General features: G+C 41.9%; 1 protein-coding gene across 2 annotated transcripts; it reads right to left on the bottom strand.

Moving 5' to 3' along the window:
* Positions 1 to 2,999: 2,999 nt before the first annotated feature.
* On the bottom strand, positions 3,000 to 20,310 carry LOC120437529 (coxsackievirus and adenovirus receptor homolog). Of its 2 annotated transcripts, XM_039608102.1 has the most exons (4): positions 20,163 to 20,310; positions 19,222 to 19,427; positions 4,517 to 4,873; positions 3,000 to 4,278 (listed from the first exon to the last, which is right to left on the bottom strand). In XM_039608102.1, exons 2-4 carry the CDS (start codon positions 19,259 to 19,261, stop codon positions 4,121 to 4,123), a joined length of 555 nt encoding a protein of 184 aa, XP_039464036.1. In that variant the 5' UTR covers positions 19,262 to 19,427; positions 20,163 to 20,310; the 3' UTR covers positions 3,000 to 4,120. The 2 variants fall into 2 exon arrangements, with proteins under 2 accessions (XP_039464036.1, XP_039464037.1); XM_039608103.1 differs by lacking the exon at positions 20,163 to 20,310 and having other exon boundaries at positions 19,222 to 19,485.
* Between the last annotated feature and the right edge of the window lie 828 nt (positions 20,311 to 21,138).

The raw sequence follows: 21,138 nt of genomic DNA, 5'->3' as shown, positions 1-21,138 counted from the left end.
CAGAGAACCAGGGTTTATAGTTTTCATAGGTGATGACAGTCTTGAAAACAGTGACATACTCAATCCTTTTGCCGATGTAGCTGGTCACTGAGGTTGTTCCTGCAGGTCTATGGTGTCTGTGTATGTAGCAGCTTCTCTAAACATATCCCAGTCTGTGCATTCAAAGTTATCTTGCAGAACAGGTATGGCCCCCTCTGGCCATGTTCTCACCTCTCTGAAGGTTGGTCTGATCTGTTTGTTGATGGGTCTGTAGACTGGGGTGATAAGTATAGAGATGTGGTCAGATTGTCCAATGTGGGGGACGGGTGAAGTCTTATATGAATGTGTTTTGTGTAAACAAGGTCTAACATGTTGTCCCCTCTTGTTGCAAAGTCAATGTTCTCATGAAATTTGGGAAGAACTGATTTGAGTGTGTTAAGTGTATTAAGTGTGTGTCTTCCAGCTTATCCGGCTGAGAGATCCAATCACTCTCTCAGCTGGCCTGGGAACGCCTTTGTGTTCCCCCGGATAAGCTAGAGGAGGTGGCTTGGGAGAGGGAGGCCTGGGCTTCTCTGCTTAGGCTGCTGCCCCCGCGACCCAGCCCCAGATATGCGGAAGAAGATCGATGGATATTTATGTGTATTTCTTTATGTTCAACATGGCAGTGTTGCGAAATTTAGCATATTTAAGCCTCAGTGAAACAACATACAAATTCTGATAACTGGCACATATGTATGTTTAATATGTTGGGTTATATTTTGATCAATGTTAAGTGATTATGCTATTAAGCATCAGTAAAACCACATATAAATTGTGGTTCTGTGTTAAAGAATTACACACTAAATGCTGATTTCCTGATTCTTGGTTATTCGTATTATGAGTTGGTGACACAGTTTCTTCGTACATTCCTCCAGACACACAAAACTGTTAAGTTATTAAGACCTTTAAACCTCTCTTAACCAAGTGGCAAGGCAGTTAGGGGGAAGTTCAGTCTCTTTCTACCATAGGTCACATGACATGTTTCATCCCAGTAAAATATGGTCACTTCTAGTTTTAAAGAAGAGAATATGACTTAAGACTTGTTCCATCATCTGTGATGGAGGCCACTGAAGCCCGAGGAGCACATCATCACTAAAAATCAGGGATTTGTTTCTTTCAACAAGTCCACTCATTGGTTAAATCGTATGGAACATTGGCATTCCATAAAATCAAACACCCACTGGTAAATAATCTGAACAGGTAAAAAACCATTATGTGTACCTGGAGTGCTTCTTGGTCCCTGAACCACCATCCCTGTTCTCTGCTGAAATCACAAGTTCAGAGGAGTAACATCACTTACATTTTTCGGAGCAGATTCAAAACAGGAATATTATTCCTGAATAAATAAACATAATAAATAATAACTTTAATTTTAACTTTAAATATTTTGCTCTCCATAAAACTATATCCTCTCAAAATTAAACAAGAACATGCTGCAAAAAACCTCCAGAGAAAATAAATAAAAATTGTGCTTTTAAGGAAACACTAAAATAAAATGACATCAAAATAATGAGATTTTGTTGCTATTATGCCATTTTATAAAAAACAAACTTAAAATATTTTGCTCTTCATAAAAATATCTCTTGTCAAAATGATTTAAATTCAAAGTATGAACATGAACATGGTGCAAAAAAAAAAACCCCAACAGGAAAAATAAATAAAATTGGTGCTTTTCAGCAAAGGTTAAAATAACAACAAATCAAATCATAAGTTGGTTTAAGTTTGGTGTGAGGTCTTGTGTTGTGGAGATTATCAGGATGGACTGCAGGTGTTCATCAGTGAGACGACTCCTGTGTGCTGTTTTGTTAATCTTCATCAGTGAAAACAGCTTCTCACACAGATATGTGCTACCAAACATACACAAGGTTTGAGCTGCTTGTAGAGCTGCGGCATTGCTTCAGGAATGGAATGAATACACTGTGTAGGCCCTTAATTGTCGTACTTTGCCTTGAGTGTCCCATAACACTGCAGCTCAGTCAGCTCCATCTGAATCTGTACAGGTGCAATTTCTATGTCAACTGTAAATGGGTTGCGAAGCAGCTTGAAATTTTCTTTTTGTGCTGCAAAGTGACCAAAGCGTCATGTGAACTCAGTGTGCAGTGCGCTCAGTTTATCAGCAAAGTGGGCATTTGGGAACACAGTTGCGCTGACTTGGTTCAACATTACTTGGCAACAGGTAAAGTGATGCAAGTTGCACTGGTGCATTGTGACTCCCATAACTGGAGCTTCACTTGAAATGCCTTTATCGCATCATACATGTCAGTGATCATGCAGCCACTTCCCTAGAGCTGAAGGTTTAAGACGTTGAGATGAGTTGTCTCAACGTCTTAGTTGTTATGTCAGCTAGAAACGCCAACTGACATTTTCACTTTTCATCCCGCAAAGCTGTGGAGTCTTTTCATTTACTGTCCATGAACTGACACATTTCCTTGCTGAGCTCTAAAACTCTAGAACCTTTCCTCGATTTAGCCAACAGACCTCTGTATAAAAAGGAATGTCTGCAAACTCTGAATCTATTTCCCAAACCAAGAGAGTATGCAATAAAGTCGTTGCTTCTTTCACTCAACTGTGTTCTTAAATTAGTGGCCATCTCACAAACCTGATCAGCAACATCATCAACACTGCAGCTCAGTCAGCTCTGTCTGAATCTGCACTGGTGCAGTTTCCACGTCAACTGTAAATGGGTTGCAAAGCAGCTTGAAATGTACTTTTTGTGCTTCAAAGTCACCAAAGAACGTACGTACGATATAAATGTACGTCGGGCCAGATGTGGCCCGTGGGCCTTGAGTTTGACACATATGACTTAAAGAGGGTGTAGATTATTTTATTATGTATTATTGGAATCTAGCTGAGACAGAAATCTGCATCAGCTGCTCCAGAAATAAAAGAGAACAGTTACAGCCACAAAAAACACATGAACAGACTGAATCAACACAACAATAGAGTCCTAGTTTATTTTTTATTTTATTAGCAAAAACGGATTCAAAACGAGTAAAATAAAACATTACAAATGTAACAACTTCTTGAAATATTTAAACTGAAATAACAACCAGAAAACAAACAACCAAAAGAGTCGTTCATGAAATGAAAAGTTTAATAAAGCTTCACAGATCAGAGGAAACATCTAATACATAAACCATTCATAGCTTTGGTTTCATGACACTGTCAAAATTACTGTTACTGTCTGTGATCTCCACATGAGGATCAGTCTGTGTGGTTCAAACCTCTCAGAATGAGTTTGATCTCACAGATAACTGAACCTAAAGATGAAACAAACACACTCACTGGTTCTGATTGTGTAACATTCTGGGCACTGAGCTCATGGATACTGATGAAAACCAAACTATGAAAAAGTAATTTGTGTGTTCCACAGAAATGTAAATATGCAGGGCTAAGCTCACAAACACAAATCTGACATTCATTTTTCTCTACAAACTAATTTAGCTGCCTCAGACCAAACATACAATCAAATGATGAAGAACTGTGTGTGTGTTTGAAACATTTAACACACATCATCAAAACTGAACATGACTACTAATTATAATAATTTACAATTGTCCAATACATCAGAAGCCAAGAATACTTAGTGTTGGAAATATATACATGACAATGTATGTTGTTAACAATGCTAACAGTAACAGTGTCAGCTTTAGTAATTCTTTCAACATTATGCAGCATCTACTGTAAACTTGTTTACTACTGCAAGCAGCCTGTTGTTAAAATCTCTTTGATCCTTCTTGGATCGCTTTCGGTCTAATTTCTTAGGACTCTTCCACAGATGCTGGAGATTTTTTTTTCTTAAATTGGATTGTCATATTATGGTTAAAATAACCTGCAATTTAAATAATTGCAGTTTCCCATTTTCAGATGATACATTTACTGCAACTTGTTCTCCACGTTTTTTCTTCTTTTTGATTATCTGTTATTTTTTCTTACTTGAGGAACAGTTAGCTTTTTCTTTAACATTGTCTCTGCTGTGAAATCTCTTTGGAATGAAGGAACTCTTCTGGTTTTCTACATGGATGTGATTGTTTTAGTTTCTGAAGTCAGACCTCTGCTTTGTGCCTTAGTGATACAGGCATCTCTTACATCTTCAAACATGCTACAGTTCAACAGGAGGCTGGTATGAATCCTGACTCTGCTGTTGTTTATGTTTTCTGTAGCACACAAAACCAACAACAGCAGCAACAAGAAGCACAGCAGGAACACTCAGACCAGCGATGAGTCCAACAGGTGCAACTGTGAGTTCTGCTGTCTGACCTGCAGGTGAGAAACAGGTGTGAGGTGTCAGCTGTCAGGTAGGTGATGAGTGAAGAACAGAACAGAATCCATTTCCTCTTCAAACTGCTGTCAGACATTATCTACTGCACTCTGATCACATCACTCAGACCAGCTGCTTTCTACAAAGTCTCATCAACAACATCTTTAGAAACAAACATCAACAACCAGGAAGCAGCTTCACCTCTGATCACACACACACTCAACTCTACTCACTCACCTGGAGGATCAACATTCAGTGTGATGATGCTGATGGGGTCACCATTTAAAATTGCTCTCTTTCTACGTTGTGTTCCTGTCTTGACACGACACTCGTATGTTCCAGTGTCATTAGTCGTCACATTGTTCAGAATCAAAGACACGTCTCCATCCTTCATCTGTTTGTCTTGCAGATCCACCCGGTTCTTAAAAGATGGATGCTGGTTTTCTAGATCAAATCGCCCATCCCGATAAAAAAGAAGATATTCATCTCCCAGGTCAGCTCTGCTCCACTCTACACCTAAGATGATGTTGTTGTTTGGAGCTTGACATGGCAGAGTGACGTTCTGTCCAGCTTTAGCTGTTATGTCATTCTGGTCTGAAAGAGGAAACAACACAGAGCAGAGAGGTTAAAGGTCAAAGTACAACTGATCACTTCTGTTTTTGGTTGTTTCTTTATTTTACTTATTCAATTCATCTTAAACACTAATGACTTTGTTCAGATATTTTGCTCAGGGTGGTTTTTCTGTGTGTGTTTTTAGTTTTCGGCTAATGGAGAGCTGTATTATTTAAACATCAGATGAACTGAGAGCGCTGTGTGCACCAATACTGAACACAATGAGAGCTGTAAACACTGAGAGGATAAGGTGGAGATTGTGGAAGTTCAGAGCTGGAGTTACAGTAAGTATAATCCAAGAGGAGGACAAATAAGCTGTTTGTTCTGGCTATCATTAAATGCATATAGTGAAGCTGCACACCCACCTGTGAGCAGATCTAACTTTAAAATATTCCTGCTGACACGGAACTGTGTTTTTTTCTGTCCTTATAGTTTGGAGCATTTTTCAAAAGCCATAAATCTCATATTTCAGTAGCACAGGGTTAGAATTACTCATCACCTTCAGTAGAGACCTCAGAGGGTTAGAGCCCTGCTGTTTGCACCACTTCCTACAATAAGCCAGGAGCTTATTATGAATGAGAGCAACTCTTTTGTAAATATACTACTCAGAAAATTGAAGGAACACTTTGAAAACACACCAGATCTCAATGGGGAAAGAAACAATGATGACATCTATATTATTATGCACTGGGTGATGTGTCACAAATAAAATGATGGAAAGGTATCAACATACAGAGGGCTGAGTTAAAAAACACCCCAAAAGTTTCATTGCAGAAACTCAAAAATGGTACTCAGTAGTTTGCATGGCTCACACGTGCAATACAATGCTACAAGCACATGGGCTGCAACCAGCAGACATGAGAGACCCAATGGTGTACAGGTGGATATCCATCCGTGGCTGTATGAAGCTCAGCAGCTACAGCAGGTCATCCAATTTAAGGTACGGTGGTTTGATCCATGGCTGCTCCAGTCTGCATGCCAAATGTGAATGTGCACTGAGCTCAGGTGGAATAGAAAAGTGACATATAAGAATCATCAGTTCATTTACAACATCATTGAGCTCCTGGACATTTAGATGGAGTGAAACATAATATCCTAGATTTAGCCTGGATTTAGCGTCCTGGATCTACCATGTGATCTGGGACAGTCAATGATATAAAATTCTTCATCCTTTAGGATCTGCCTGCATACTCTCGCCACAGGAAGCAGGGCCCCTCAGGTCCCCCTCATGAGCCTTGTTGTGATTATTTGGTCAGAGACATTCACACCAGTGACCTGCTGGAGGTCATTTTGTGGCTCTGGCAGTGCTCATCCTGCTCCTTTAGTGCAAAGGAGAGGAAGGTAGCAATCCTGCTGATGAGTTAAAGAACTTCTACAGTCCTGTCCAACTCTATAGCTGTTGGGAGGTTTGTCATATTTGTATCTTATTATTAACAAACTTTTAAGCCACATTTAATTAATACCAATAAGATAAGATGACCTTTATTAGTCCCACAGGTGGGAAATTTGTTTTGTTACAGCAAAAGTGCAAAGTTATGTAGCAGAAATTAGAAAACACTGGAATGCAATAAAATACAATAAAATAAAATAAAATACTATATACAATAGAATAAAATAGAATAGAATAATATATACAATAGAATAAAATAGAAATACAAATACTATATACAACTGAGTAGGAAAATACAGAAACAACTTCGTCAGAAGAAGAATTGCACGTATAGCAGTCTTATTGCACATGTGTGGGTTTGTGTGTTTGATCAGCTGCAAAAGTCTTTATTGTAGAGTCTGACAGCAGTGGGGAGGAAAGACCTGCGAAATCTCTCCGTCCCACACCGTGGGTGCCGCAGTCTCCCACTGAAGGAGCTGCTCAGTGCTGTCATAGTCTCATGCATGGGGTGGGAGATGTTGTCCAACAGGGATGACAGCTTAGCCGCCATTCTCCTGTCACTCACCACCTCCACTGGGTCCAGAGGGCATCCTAGAACAGAGCTGGCCCTTCGGATCAGCCTGTTCAGTCTCTTCCTGTCCCCAGCAGAGATGCTGCCCCCAGCAGACCACACCATAAAAGATGGCTGAGGCCACCACAGAGTCATAGAAGGTCTTCAGGAGTGGGCCTCCACTCCAAACGACCTGAGTCTCCAAGCAGGTACAGCCTGCTCTGCCCTTTCCTGTAGAGGGCGTCTGAGTTATGAGTCCAGTCCAGTTTGTTGTTCAGATGAACACCAAGGTACCTGTAGCTGTCCACAGCCTCGATGTCCATACCTTGGATGTTCAGTGGTTGCAGTGGAGGATGTTTGTGCCTGCGGAAGTCTACCACCAGCTCCTTGGTTTTACTGGCGTTGATCTGGAGGTAGTTCAGCTGGCACCAGTCCACAAAGTCTTGAGTCAGTCCTCTGTACTCCTTGTCGTCCCCATCAGTGATGAGGCCGACTATTGCAGAGTCATCAGAGAACTTCTGCAGGAAGCACTGGGTGGAGTTGTGGGAGAAGTCTGCAGTGTAGATGGTGAAGAGGAACGGAGCCAGAACCGTTCCCTGTGGGGCCCCCGTGCAGACGACCCTGTCCGACACACAGCCCTGAGTCCTCACATACTGTGGTCGGTCGGTGAGGTAGTCCAAAATCCAGGTAGTGAGGTGATGGTCCACTCCAGAGTTCTCCAGCTTGTCCTTCAGAACCGAGGGAAGAATAGTGTTGAAGGCACTGGAGAAATCAAAGAACATGATTCTCACAGTGCTCCCAGCGGTCTCCAGGTGAGCGAGGGAACGATGTAGGAGGTGAATGATGGCATCATCCGCTCCAATGCCAGGCTGGTAGGCAAACTGAAGTGGGTCCAGTGATGAGCTCACAAGGCGCCGGGCTGAGCCAGGACCAGCCGCTCCAGGGTCTTCATCAGGTGGGATGTCAGAGCCACCGGCCTGTAGCTGTTGAGGTCCTTGGGGCGTGAAGTCTTTGGCACTGGAACAACACAGGAAGTTTTCCAGAGCTGTGGGACTCTTCCCAGCCTCAGGCTCAGGTTGAAGAGGTGCTCCATCACACCACACAGTTGGTCCGCGCGGGACCTGGCGACCCTCGAGCTGATGCCATCTGGACCCGCTGCCTTCTTGGCTTTAATCCTCCTCAGTTCCCTCCGAACCTGGGTGGTTGAGAGAGACAGGCTGGAGCCTTGTGATGAGTGTGTATTGGATGCTGTTGTTGGGGTGGGGAGGAGTGAGCAGGGTGAATAGAGGAGGTGTGAAGTGTCTGAGGTGTCAGAGGTGGAACAGCAGCAGTGGGGTGGGTGAGTCTGCAGCCGATGTTGGAGACTGCCTCATGGCTGAATCAAATCTGTTGAAGAAATGATTCAGTTCATTTGCCCACCTCACATCCTTCCCAGGCAGAGAGTTCTGATGTTTGTGGCCTGAGATGGTTCTGAGGCCTCTCCAGACTTCACCAACATTGTTTTGCTGAAGCTGGTTCTCCATCTTCTGCCTGTAGCTGTCCTTCCCATTCCTTATCAGTCCCCTCAGCTCTCTCTGCACCCTTTTCAACTCCTCTTTGTCTCTGGATTTGAAGGCCCTCCTCTTCTGCTTGAGAACAGCTTTAATTTCTGAAGTAATCCAGGGTTTGTTGTTGGAGAAACACCGTACAGTCCTGGTAGGTGCGGTGTTATCCACACAGAAATTAATATAGTCAGTAATGCATGTAGTAAGGCTGTCGATGTCCTCTCCGTGGTCGTCACAGATCACCTCCCACACAGTCGACTCAAAACAATCCTTAAGAGCCTCCTCGCTCTCCTCCGACCATCTCTGCACTGTGCGGGTGGCTGGTGGCTCCCTGCGCACTAAGGGCTCATACACAGGGACAAGGTGCACCAGGTTGTGATCAGATCTGCCTAGGGAGGGAGAGGTGATGAACTGTATGCCTCTTCAGCATTGGCATACAGTAAGTCCAGTGTTTTATTGTCTCTGGTTGGGCAGGTCACATACTGGGTGAAGGTGGGCAGTGTGGAGTCCAGTGAGGCATGATTGAAGTCCCCTGATATTATGAGAAGGGCTCTCGGAGATTGTGTTTGCAGTCTGCTGACCACAGAGTGGAGAGAGTCACAGGCTGCATCCGCGTTGGCGAGGGGGGGGACATACGCTGTTATCGCGATAACATGCGAAATTCCCGGGCAGGTAGTATGGACGCATGCTAACGGCTAACAGCTCAATGTCTCTGCTGCAGAGTTGTTCTTTTACAGTGATGTGCCCAGGGTTACACCATCTGTCATTCACAAACACTGCCAGTCCCCTCCTTTCCTCTTACCGCTCTCTCGTCCTGTCCGCTCGCAGCATCTGGAATCCCGGTAGTGTCACGCTCGTGTCCGGAGTTAGCGGTGTTAGCCACGACTCCGTTAGCATCATGATGCTACATTGCCGGTACTCCCTCTGTGACCAGGTTAGCGACGTTAGCTCATCCATCTTATTGGGCAAAGATCGTACATTTCCAATAATTACAGAAGGAAGAGATGGTCGATAACGTCTCCTTCTCGGGCGACGGCGCTCCTTCCCAGCACGACACCCCCGTCTTTTCTTCCTCAGTTCACTGGGAATGTCGAGTCTGTCCGCGGGATGCAGCGCTAACAGCTGATCCCTACTGTAAACAAAGGATCCCTGCTCTGGGTCCCCAGACACGGGTGAAAAAAATAGAAAAAAACTAAGAAAAACAACCAGAACTAGCACAAAACGGTAGAACATGGTTGCAGAGTCTAATTACTAATACGTTAGTTATAAAAATTACTAGAAGAAAAAAGATAAGAAGGAAAGAAACTCAGAATGAGCAGAGCTGCTGTAACAGGCTGCCGCACATGGGGGGCGCCCCAATTTATGGCTTACAGCGACCTCTTGTGGACATTCAGTGTTGCCAACTCCTCAGTAAGGAAAATCGCTATTGGCTGTCCTAAAAGTCGCCAGAAGTCGCTAAATGACATCATCGCCTAATTTGCATAATTGGTCATGCTAATATAATTGTAACCTATGTTGTTGGAGAGAGAAATAACATTGTGTTAGAGACATAAAGTGAGTAAAAAACGTCCTAAATGCATTTAGAATTTATTTAGAACTACAAATTAAATTTATTTTAGCAATTATTGTTTATTTTAAAGTCAGAATTCCAACCCTGCTCCTTTATCCGGGCTTGGACCGACAAAAAAGGCCCGAAATAGGCACTCTGGTGGAGTTACTTTGTGTGTGTGTGTTTATAAGTAGTTTTAAACCTCGTGATCCACAAAACAGCAGTAAAAGAAGAACTGACTGCGTTACAGTCGGTGCGGGAGCGGCGGCTTCGCTCATGCGCGATTCATTTGCAGTTCGGACGCATAGGTGTGAACATCGTCTGCCCTGATAGCAGCTGGGGGAGGACTATCCTCCGCCTGTGAGCGCTTTGGTACGGGCGAGGTGCCCACGGCAGCACCCGCTGCTTGTTGAGAGTAAAAGCGATACCCACTTTCACGTCAAAAAGTCGTCATAAATAAATCTCCAATAACACCAGAAAAAGTCGCCAGATTTGTCGCTAGTCGCTTTTTAGAAAAAAAGTCGCTAAGGGGGTCTGAAAACTCGCTAAATATAGCGACAAAGTCGCTAAGTTGGCAACACTGTGGACATTATGAAATATTGGTGCGCAGCATATACTAACACACCAGAAGGTGGCGCTATACTTATTTATATAATTTTTTATAATTGTAGGATTGCACATTCCTGTTATCTAGAAAAGCACACTCACACACTATAGCCCAACATGTTCAGTCCTGGCTGCACTGAATTTGAATTAAGACTGGCAATCAATCAGGTGCACCCAATGTTTGTTAAAGTCCCACAGACACGTTAAAGACAATTACAGAATTTCTACACTCTTTCTTACAGAAGACTTGTAAAGACCAGCGTTCCAACATATGTTTCAGAAGTTGTACTTTAAGCCAGTGCATACCGAAACTACACCACCCACTTTGGCTACACTGAGAGAGTTATATGATGGGCAGCCAGCACCGAATCTCCATCCCAGCAGGGCGCAACACATGCCCAGATATCTGAGGACTTCAAACTCAGCTACTCATTTCACTGTCTTTATAATCCCAGTGTAATGCCAGCATCTCTATACCATTTTTGTCTCTTGGGCCTCCCAAGAAACAAATTTCCCACCTGTGGGACTAATAAAGGTCATCTTATCTTACTACACCATTACAGACTGTGTCTGCCCCACCACAGCAACAGCATGGTACACTCCTGAGCTACTGGCAACCTGCTTCACTGTCATTTCCACCTTTTTTTATTATCCTGCACCATCACATGTACAGTACTCCTGTACAGCACCCTTCTGTGCAACTCCTTTTCCTCTCATGTCATATCTTATCTAAACAGTATGATGAAGATGAGAATTGCTTCATTGTTTGGCATTTCTAAACGCAAATTGACTCTTTTCAGCTCTGGGAAAGAAAGAGCCTTTCCTATATTCAAAAAGGGTCTGGACGGCTTACTTGGGCCTCAAAAAGATCGCCCTTGATTATCTTAAATTCAATTCTGCATTTCAAGCAGTGACGTAAGATGTCAGCAAAACTCCTGCAGATTTTTGACAGAGGACTAAGGTCAGTTCTATACTGCAGCGTCTTCACACACATTAAGCTGGTTTTATGGTCCCACAAATTAGTCTGTGTACACTTTTTGTTGAGGGGGGGTCACCCGGCCCAGATGTACTCAGGATCAGTTCTACAAGATCCTGACTGTACATTGCCGGAAGCTGATGACGTAACCATTTCTGAATGTTCACTCTTTGGCAAGTGGGCCGAAAAATTGCAGGAAGTGATACTGGAGTTCACCAAGAACAAGAGAAGCTAAAATACGTCAAAGATCAAAAATAAAGCACGGAAAGCACAGACTGTGACTGTAGTGACACTTGTCTTTATTTTTAACACTCGGGAGCTTTTTGTGTGTTAGCACTTCGCTCTGCTCCCCGGCTGGCTGACAGACCACCAATAACACGAGCAACAGACCCCACAGACCGATTAAAGCACATAATGTGTGCACTGCAACTATTTCAACAACAGAGCTCACTTTAGGCAGATGGACAGTCCCCACAGTGGTACAGATAGCAAAGATGCTAACTCTACGATAAAACAAGTGAAGACTCCACCCAGCCTCATGATGCGTTCACGGACTCAAACAAATGGAACTGACATGAAACTAATTATTTGGGAAGTATCGGTAAAATGTAAACCACACTTATACATTTTTCATTGTTGATCTCAGGGGGAAACAACATTTTGTTTATCAACCTCACCTGCGGATGCAAACATGAAGACACCAACAAACAGCAAAGTTGAGCGGAGTGACGCAGTTACAGCACACATTTCCGTGTTCTCAAGATCTACTGATCCAACACCAAGTTTGTTCTAAATATCCTAAACTGATTGTTTTTTCGGTGAATAAAAGACTATGACTTTCAGACGTAAATATAAAAGATTAAATATAAAGTTTAAGCAAAGCTAAGAATATTTGTCCTGTCGCCACTGCTCGTTGAAACTACACACTTGCGATTCAGTGTATCGATGGTAGTCGCATTAGAGTGACGTCATAAAGTGAGTCATAAGAAAAGAGGTGAAAGCTAAACCAGGTCTGTGTTTCTTGAATGATCTCCGTAACCTCTCTCATCCATCAATCATCAGCTCCATGCTAAAGACATGGGGGTGGCCTTGTCATCCTACACAACAGCACGTATAAGGCATCTTCTCTTTCTGCTCCTGGCAATTCCTCATTTGAATCCACAATGATACAAATTGACGAACCAATTCCCACAATTTTAGTTGCTGTAAACCCAACACTGACTTTTTTACTGATTTGTCTAACTTTCTTGCTGAATTTCTACTCTTATGTCCAAATGGACTACTGCTGGAAAATTTTAATATCCACGTAGACAGCACATCAAATCCATCCACAAGAGATTTCATATCCTGTCTGGACAATTTTGGCTTACACCAATACATGGACATTCCCACACACTCTAAAGGACATATTTTGGATCTTGTCTGCTGTACTGGTGTCACCCCAAAGAACTGTACTGTATCGGATATGTCTTTTTCAGATCAGTTTTAGTCTTCCAATGTACAAAAATAAACAAAACTGCTTAATTACTTTAAAAAATATTAGGGGCACTGATCTGCCAGCTCTTTCTCTTGGCATTAATAATTTATAAACCGCTGATGCCTCAGTTTCCATAGACGACTTGGTATCTCACTATAATAATGGACTTATCAACTCCTTGGCTTCCCAGAATTCTCGAACTGTTTCTTTCTCTCGCTCTGCTACATGGTATTCATGGCCTGTAAATGGTAAATGGCCTATATTTCTATAGCGCTTTTCTAGTCCCCAAGGACCCCAAAGCACTTTACATATCCAGTCATCCACCCATTCGTACACACATTCACACACTGGTGATGGCAAGCTACGTTGTAGCCACAGCCACCCTGGGGCAGACAGACAGAGGCGAGGCTGCCGGACACTGGCGCCACCGGGCCCTCTGACTATCACCAGTAGGCAACGGGTGAAGTGTCTTGCCCAAGGACACAACGACCGAGACTGTCCGAGCCGGGGCTCGAACCTGCAACCTTCCGATTACAAGGCGAACTCTCAACTCTTGAGCCACGATCGCCCCATTCATCTGAACTTTGTTGTACTTCACCTGGAATGTCTCTTCAGGAAAACCAGACTTACTATTCATAAGGAAGTGTATCTCAGTCATATACAACATTATGAAGAAGCTAGTTATCATGCTAAATATTCTTAATACACTTCTATTATTCAGTCCGCTCAAGGAAACACTCGTACTTTGTTTTCTACATTACACATTATTGTCAACCTCCAGATACATTTGCCATACGCACACACTTTACTACAGTCTGTAACAAATTTATGGACTTCTTTTATACCAAAATTGTGGATCTTCCTCAACAATTGCCCTCTTCTTGTAATATGGTCAATTGTTCTACCTGCATTTTTCTCCTATTCAACTGTCATCTTTTCTATGTAGTTTTGAATTTCCTACAATAATTTGATCTTCTAATATTAGTAAGTCATAATCATGTAAACTTGATCCACTGCCCACTAATCCTGTTAAACTTTCACTCCCCTCTCTTGGCTTGTTGATCACGAATATCATACACTCCTCTCTTATCTCTGGTTCTACACTGAACATCTCTTAAAACTGTAATGATAACTCAGTATTGAAAAGAATGGTTCAGACCCTACCAATTTAAATAACTTCAGGCATATCGCAAATTTGCCTTTCCTTGCCAAAATTATCAAAAAGATGTGGCTGCACAGGTTCATAGACATCTCACCGGAAGTAATTTGTATGAACAGTTTCAGTCTGGCTTCCATTAATTACACAGTACAGGAACAGCTTCAGCAAAAATCACGAATGATCTTCTGCTTGCAGCTGACTCTGGACTCATCACCATCCTCATTCTTGTTGACCTTACAGCAGCAGGACAAAAGATTTTCACTATAATATAGACATTGCACTATCTAGGAGTCAGCATTTAACTTTTGCCTCCATAAAACCACAGCTATTCTGGAGAACTATAGCCTTGGCCTCCTTGTTTGCCTGGAGTAAGCCTCCTAAAGTGCAGATAAGCAGAACAAAATAGATGGAAGGTTTAGATCTGTGATATCAGCGCCCAGCTGAGCCAACTGAGGTGTTCTTTCAACTCCGCCGATGCCATCCATTGTCACGGCCACTGATGCCACGGCCTCTGGCCATGCCATCAAAGTCTTTTTCACCATTGCTGGCCTCTGACTAAGCCTCCTGATCTACCCTGTCACCACCACCAATGCCGATCAAGCTGTTTCTGCTGCTAACCAACTGGCCAGCCCTCATAGTTTCTCGATATATGCTGCTCAGGGTTTCTGGACTTCTTGATTTTGTTGTTGGATTAGCCACATTTTAATTAAAGTAACATTTTAAGTTTAAATTCAAATTTAATTCAGTTTTTCTTGAGTTTAAGGACATTGTGTTTATTGCATTTGTTATGATTATGCAGCTCTTTTGTTTTTTTCCTACCAATGTTGTTGTGTTTTTTTGACTTACAATTTTGTTGTGGAGGAATCGAGTACTAACTGAAGCTCCAGTGTTTCATTGTGGATTCTATACCGTGTGATTCCTCAGCTCGCTACATTGGTGTCATGAGTGGGATAAGGAGTTGGTAACGATTTTAAAAGAATAAGACATGAGAAAAATGGAGGAACTTATCACCCATCGACAAGCCATTAATGGCACTTAAATAAACAAGAGGATGGACCTACCTCCACTAACAGGTAGTCCAGGGGGAGATTCTTCTGACCTACCTGACAGACCCTCACACCCCTGCCTAGTTGTGGGAGATGGAGAGAACTAGCTGAGAAAGCACCATTCTCCGAGGTCACAGGCAACCAGCTCACCCCTGGCGACAGCAGCTTCAGGATGTGCTTTAGCACATCCCCGTAAAACGCAACAATGAGGGACAGTAAAACTTGTCCCTAATACCTCCATCAGAAGCTTCCTGATAAGGTGTCATGAAACTGCCACATTATGCCACAAGAGACTTACATTTTTCAAGTGCAGATGTCTGCCCAACTGAACAGTTGTTCGGCAGCTACTGTCCAGCACCACAGCCATCATAAAAATGGGGTGGGGTAGCACAATGGAGGAACTGCCTCTTCCCAAAACCATTCCTCCCACACTAAGTCACATCTGAGTAAGACAGATGTATCTGGACTGTGATATCAATTACACCATATGAGGAGTCTTCAGAGGCTCCACGGGTTTCACACTCTCCTTGGTTTCCACACTCTTCTAGAACTCTTCCTGGTACTAATGACCCAAGACCACAGAGTCAGAAGCCTGCAGAGGTCCATATTACCACAGTCACTAGTTAATGTGGCAGAATGCTAGGAAAAACATATCTTCTGCAATGTTGAATACAAGTTTTGTCTAGCCAATAAACAAGACTACTGCATCATCGATCCAGATCCGCTGGCAAAAAGGAAAGCTACGATGGACATGACCAGAACTGCCCCTATCTGGGCACTAAAGCTGTGGAAATTCTCACCACAAAAGATGTTTTGCAGTTTCATCCACTGTAAGAAAGCCTGAAGTGTCATTATCTCTGGCAAGTAAAAGAACCCTAATGGTATAAAATGACATCGACACTGGGGATGCACGCCACATCTGTCTCTGCCCTCCAAAAGGATACATCCTTTTTTGGTGATGCTGTCAGCATTGCAGGGTTTTCCACTGATCCTGCAAAGGTGAGCACAGTGAAGAACTGTCCCATTTCGCACACGTTGCAAAGCCGTGCCTCTTTCCTGGCCTGGCATTTTTTTTTCCCATGGTTTTTCAAGGACTTCAATGCCATTGAAGAAACAGTAAAAAAAAATCATTTTCAAAGGGAAAGAAAAAAAGTAAATCCCCTTTACTACTGATGGGAAGATGCACCAGATGAAACAATAAAAAATGGCAACATGTGGCAAAGTTTTGGGCGTGTTAGTGGCAAGAGAGAGAGAAAAATACATGTTCTCTACATTGGAGAGACCAAACAGCCACTTCACAAACACATAGCACGACACAAAAGAGCCACCTTCACGGGACAAGACTCAGCAGTCCATCTGCATCTAAAGGACAAAGGTCACTCTTTCGAGGATGCCAATGTTCACATTTTGGACAGAGAGGACAGATGGTTTAAAAGAGGAGTGAAAGAAGCCATTTACGTCCACTGTGAGCGACCATCTTTGAACAGAGGCGGTGGTTTACGACACCAACTGTCTGCCATCTGTAATCCAGTTTTGAGATCCCTCCCCAGACGCCTTAACGCCCACTCACATCCTGGGCCATCTGACCTCAGGAAATCACATGATAGGGTGGGGCCAGGTTTCACAATGAGCTCACCCGAAACCCTGGCTGATTAGGTCCCACACCCGCTTTCACACCTTGGCTCATGTGATTAGGTAGAGGATCATCAGGGGGTCCTTTGTCTCTCTTTGGGGGGGGAAGCTTAAATCTGGGACTCTCCCCCATTTGACCTTAGAACTGAAGAAGCTTCTAAGATGAGAGGAGAAAGGTCTTCAAGCAACTTAAATAAGTCCAGACGCTTTTCTTTCCAAGCTCCTTAGACTACGAGGACCTCGATAACTGAGAACCTTCACAGACATATGCTTGAGTGAACTGTTTGGAAGGTTTGAACATGACTTTCAAAGCCCAATTGACTTGATATTTGGGCCTCTCCATGAGCAAGATTTGTGCAGTGAACCAAGACTCGAATACCTCCATAATATCTGAGAAGAGTTATGGGAGGATGACCAGGCAGGTTGTCTTTGGGGGGCTGTGTTGGATGTTGAGAATGGCTAAATGCAATCTTCCTCTTGTCTCTAGAAAACCATGTGTCATGTGATTTTAAGAAAAGTGTGTTCACTGTACATGTTATGGTTATGTAGCTCCTTTAGATTGGCAACATTGTTTTTGCCAATGTTGCAGTGTTGTTTTGACTTACAGTTGTTCTTTGGTGGAGATCTTACACAACAGAAGTAATCTTCAGGGTTATTGATCCTTTTGGAAACAAAGCTTTAATGTGTCTTTAAATGTTGAACAAAAGAGTGACTTCTTCAGTCTCAGCTGACTGCAGGTTTCCCCAATCTTATAAACAGTTCATTTGCATAATGACTGAAACCAGCCCACTGAAGGAACAATGGGCTGGGAGGTCAGTTCCTTAATCATAATTCTGCAAATTCTCATGACCATTGACCAATGCCCACTGATCGATGGCATTGAGTACCATTCACAGAGACTTGGGGAATGCCTGCAATGGCTGTGATTCAGTCTCAGGTGACTGAGACTGAAGAAGTCACTTGGATGAGTGACGAAACGTTTCTCCCATTGAAAACGTCCAGATGAACAGAATCAACTTTTGGGGAACATGGAAAGCTCTTAAATCACGATTCTTTGTTTTAAAGAACTAAACTTCATCAAGTGAGAAAATGTGGTTATTGGTCCTAACTTCAAAATAATATTAAAATTTAAATTAGTAACTTAATGTTAATATTAGTCATTGAATCCTCAGCAGCTCTGTCTTAGTGGAAATTAGTTGTTTTTTTTCTTTGTGTGTGTGTGTGTGTGTGTGTGTGTGTGTGTGTGTTGCTGTTATTATCCTGATTAAACTGCTTCAGCAGTGAGAAAACTGTGTGAGTAAGATTTCCTGCTTTTGCTTACAGTTTGATAAACTTTAAAAATAAGTATTACTTGAATGTGAAGCTTTTTGTTTTAATTTATTGGTTCATCTGTCTGGTTGTGAAATGATTTCAATGCTTGTTTTTAGAGCTAACAAAGCTCCGGTTAGCTTAGACTGTCTAATACTGTAGATCCAAACAGACAAAGTTCAGATTTAATGTAGTTAGATTTGTATTTCATTATGATTTGTTGTCATGTTAGTTTACAAGAAAGTGACTTTATTTTAGAAGCTTTACTTATTTTTTTAAATTTAAAAACATTTCATATGTTTCCTCCCAAAGGGATAAACGATTAAGGAATAGACAGAAAATTAAGCATCAATTATTTCGACAATCATGTGAGATTTTTTTCAGAAGAAAAAAAAACTGATTGTTTACCTCCAGTTTCATTTAATGAAAATATTTTCTTTTCTTTTTTTTTTTTTGCTGTTTATGTTTTCTCCTCATGTGAGGTGACAGGAAAAAAAATGAAAGGCAAAATATGACGAAACTCAGCAGAAGAGAAGTGAAGTGTGACCAAGCGGAACAACTAAATGTTAACTTCCTGTGTTCTGGCTGGCAGTGAGTTAACACTAGAAATGAAATTGTTTCAGTGTCAGTGGCTGCTGTTTCATCATTTTTAATCCACCTGTTTTCTGAGCCAGTGCCCAAATACTATATGTGTAACTTATACTTTATGTATGCATTTCTTACGTGTGAATCATGTAAATCATGAATGTAACACTGTAAACAGATGTACAGAAGAGTAATTGAGTACATTTCCTCTTTGTGATGGATTTTCTTCTTCATATTGCTTGAGAAATCTGACAGGTTTTGGTTCTTCAGATAATAAAACAAATTGAATTCATTTAATACGATGTGTTTTCACAGATGAAACCGGACAACAGTAAATCTGATGCTTTACACTAACTCAGCGTGACATTCATGTAACCAGTAAAGCGAAGCTTTAATCCTGGTTCAAATGGATTAACATAAACAATCTGTTAATCCACTGAAGCTCACAGACTTCAGCCAACCTGTCAGATTATCTAAAAGACTGAAAGACGTCAATTTAAACACTTACTGTTGTTCCCTGGCCAGACAAAAAATCCTAATCTCTCCATCGCGCCTTGGGTGTGCCCCAGGGCCTCATGAGATATCCAAAGAACACCTCATCCAGGAGGCATCCTAGTCAGATGCCCGGACCACCTCATCTGGCTCTTTTTGATGTGGAGGAGCAGCATCTCTATTCTGAGCCTCTCCCGGATGGCTGAACTCCTCACCCCATCTCTAAGGGAGAGATACAGTTTACAAAGGTAAATATTTCCAACTAAAACTGTAAAGATGATCTGTAACAAGGGTCCTCTGTACCAAACTGACTGACTGACCAGTAAACTGCTGTTTTAAACAGACACACCCAGATCTGTGACCTTGCCACAGAGAAACCACTGTACGCTCAGATATTTGATTAACAAATTTCAGAAATGCAAACTAAGGTGTGACCATAACAGGAAGTGGAGTTGTTTCACTGACACAGGTAGATGTGGAGACAACTTTCTCATTGCACCATCTGTGAATTTACACCAACCTGGTCTAATAAGTAAAAATATAACCTGCATAACATTTTTAGGTACAAATAGAAGAATCACTATTTGTATTTAATCCTATGCACACAACTCAAAAATCTCATGTGGAAATTAAGGTCTCTGTCTTAATTCATTTTAAGTAAACTTTGACCTTATTAGACCTTAAAGAACAGGTCAGAGATCCAAAGTAACATGATAAACAGAATCCCAGATAATATTCCCTACAAGCCGATACATGTCCATACAAACAAATTGAGTTTTATTAAGACTTTGACAGACAGAATGGCAGACATGCTACTGCTACTAAACACAAAACCTCATTGGTGAAGGAAACAAAAGCAATAGATGAAATTCATTTAAAAATGTAAAAAACAAAAAACAAACAAAAAAAAAAAACTTTTTTCCCTTAAACTCACTGGCTGTCATCAAAACCACCTACTTGATTCTGGTCTTGTCTGCATCTGGTAGTTGTTCTCAGGATAATGTCATGGGCTCAGGAGACATCCACAATCATATCAGGAGACATCTTTAAGCTTGATAAACACATTTAAGTTCAGGAAAAAATTAAATTAATCAGTTTTACACCACCCACTCCTGCTGTCACTGTCTGTCTGTGGACGTCTGTGAATACAGGAAGAGAAACAAGTAGTGGTTGCAAAGTGCTTTCTCAGTAACCTGAAGGCTCATATGACTATTTGGGATATGTGGCTGCTCAAAACAAGTTACAGCAAAGATCTATTCTTGCCTACATTTCCTGAAAAAAATAAAACAATAACACATGGATCTGATGGTGTTTACTCTGAAAACATCTGGAGGAATCTTTAAAGTCAGCTTTAAGTTTGTGGAGAAGAGAGTCTCAGACAGAAGTGAAAGTTCTTCATGAAGTCGTCACCTCAGAATGATCTGACAGTTAGATCAATAATTTACTGATCACAATTATTCAATCATCAGCAGCACGGTGTGTGTGTGTGTGTGTGTATGGTCATTCATCTGCGTCCTGGTCAAACTGGTTTAGTGAGTATTATTGGTACAGATGGACTCTGTGTGAGTTGATTTCCTGCTAGTGTGTACAGTTTACGTATATTCATCATCTGTAAAACAAGTTTTAGCTGAACATGGAGCTATTTTGTTAAATGCTTCTGTCGTTTTGTAAACATCTCTCTTTTTGTAAAGTGATTTCAAAGATTCTTGTTAGTGTGTGCGTGTGTGTGTTTGTGTGTGAATATTCACTTCCTTCCTCTGTGTTGAAGTGGGTAAACAGAAAAAGGAAGCTGTTTATGATCATCAGCTCAACAGTAAACACTTTGGAATAAGTGACTGGAAATAAAACAGGAACAGTGTTTCAGGGGATTTCAACACATCGGTAGTCGTGTGTCTGCTGATGTGTGGTGCTTGAACTCAAAGAGAAGTTAAAA

This window comes from Oreochromis aureus, linkage group 3 (genome assembly GCF_013358895.1).
Source record: "Oreochromis aureus strain Israel breed Guangdong linkage group 3, ZZ_aureus, whole genome shotgun sequence".
Lineage (NCBI taxonomy): Eukaryota > Metazoa > Chordata > Actinopteri > Cichliformes > Cichlidae > Oreochromis > Oreochromis aureus.
The sequence above is the reverse complement of the archived record's forward strand: the minus strand, read 5'-3'. Positions and strand labels throughout refer to the sequence as shown.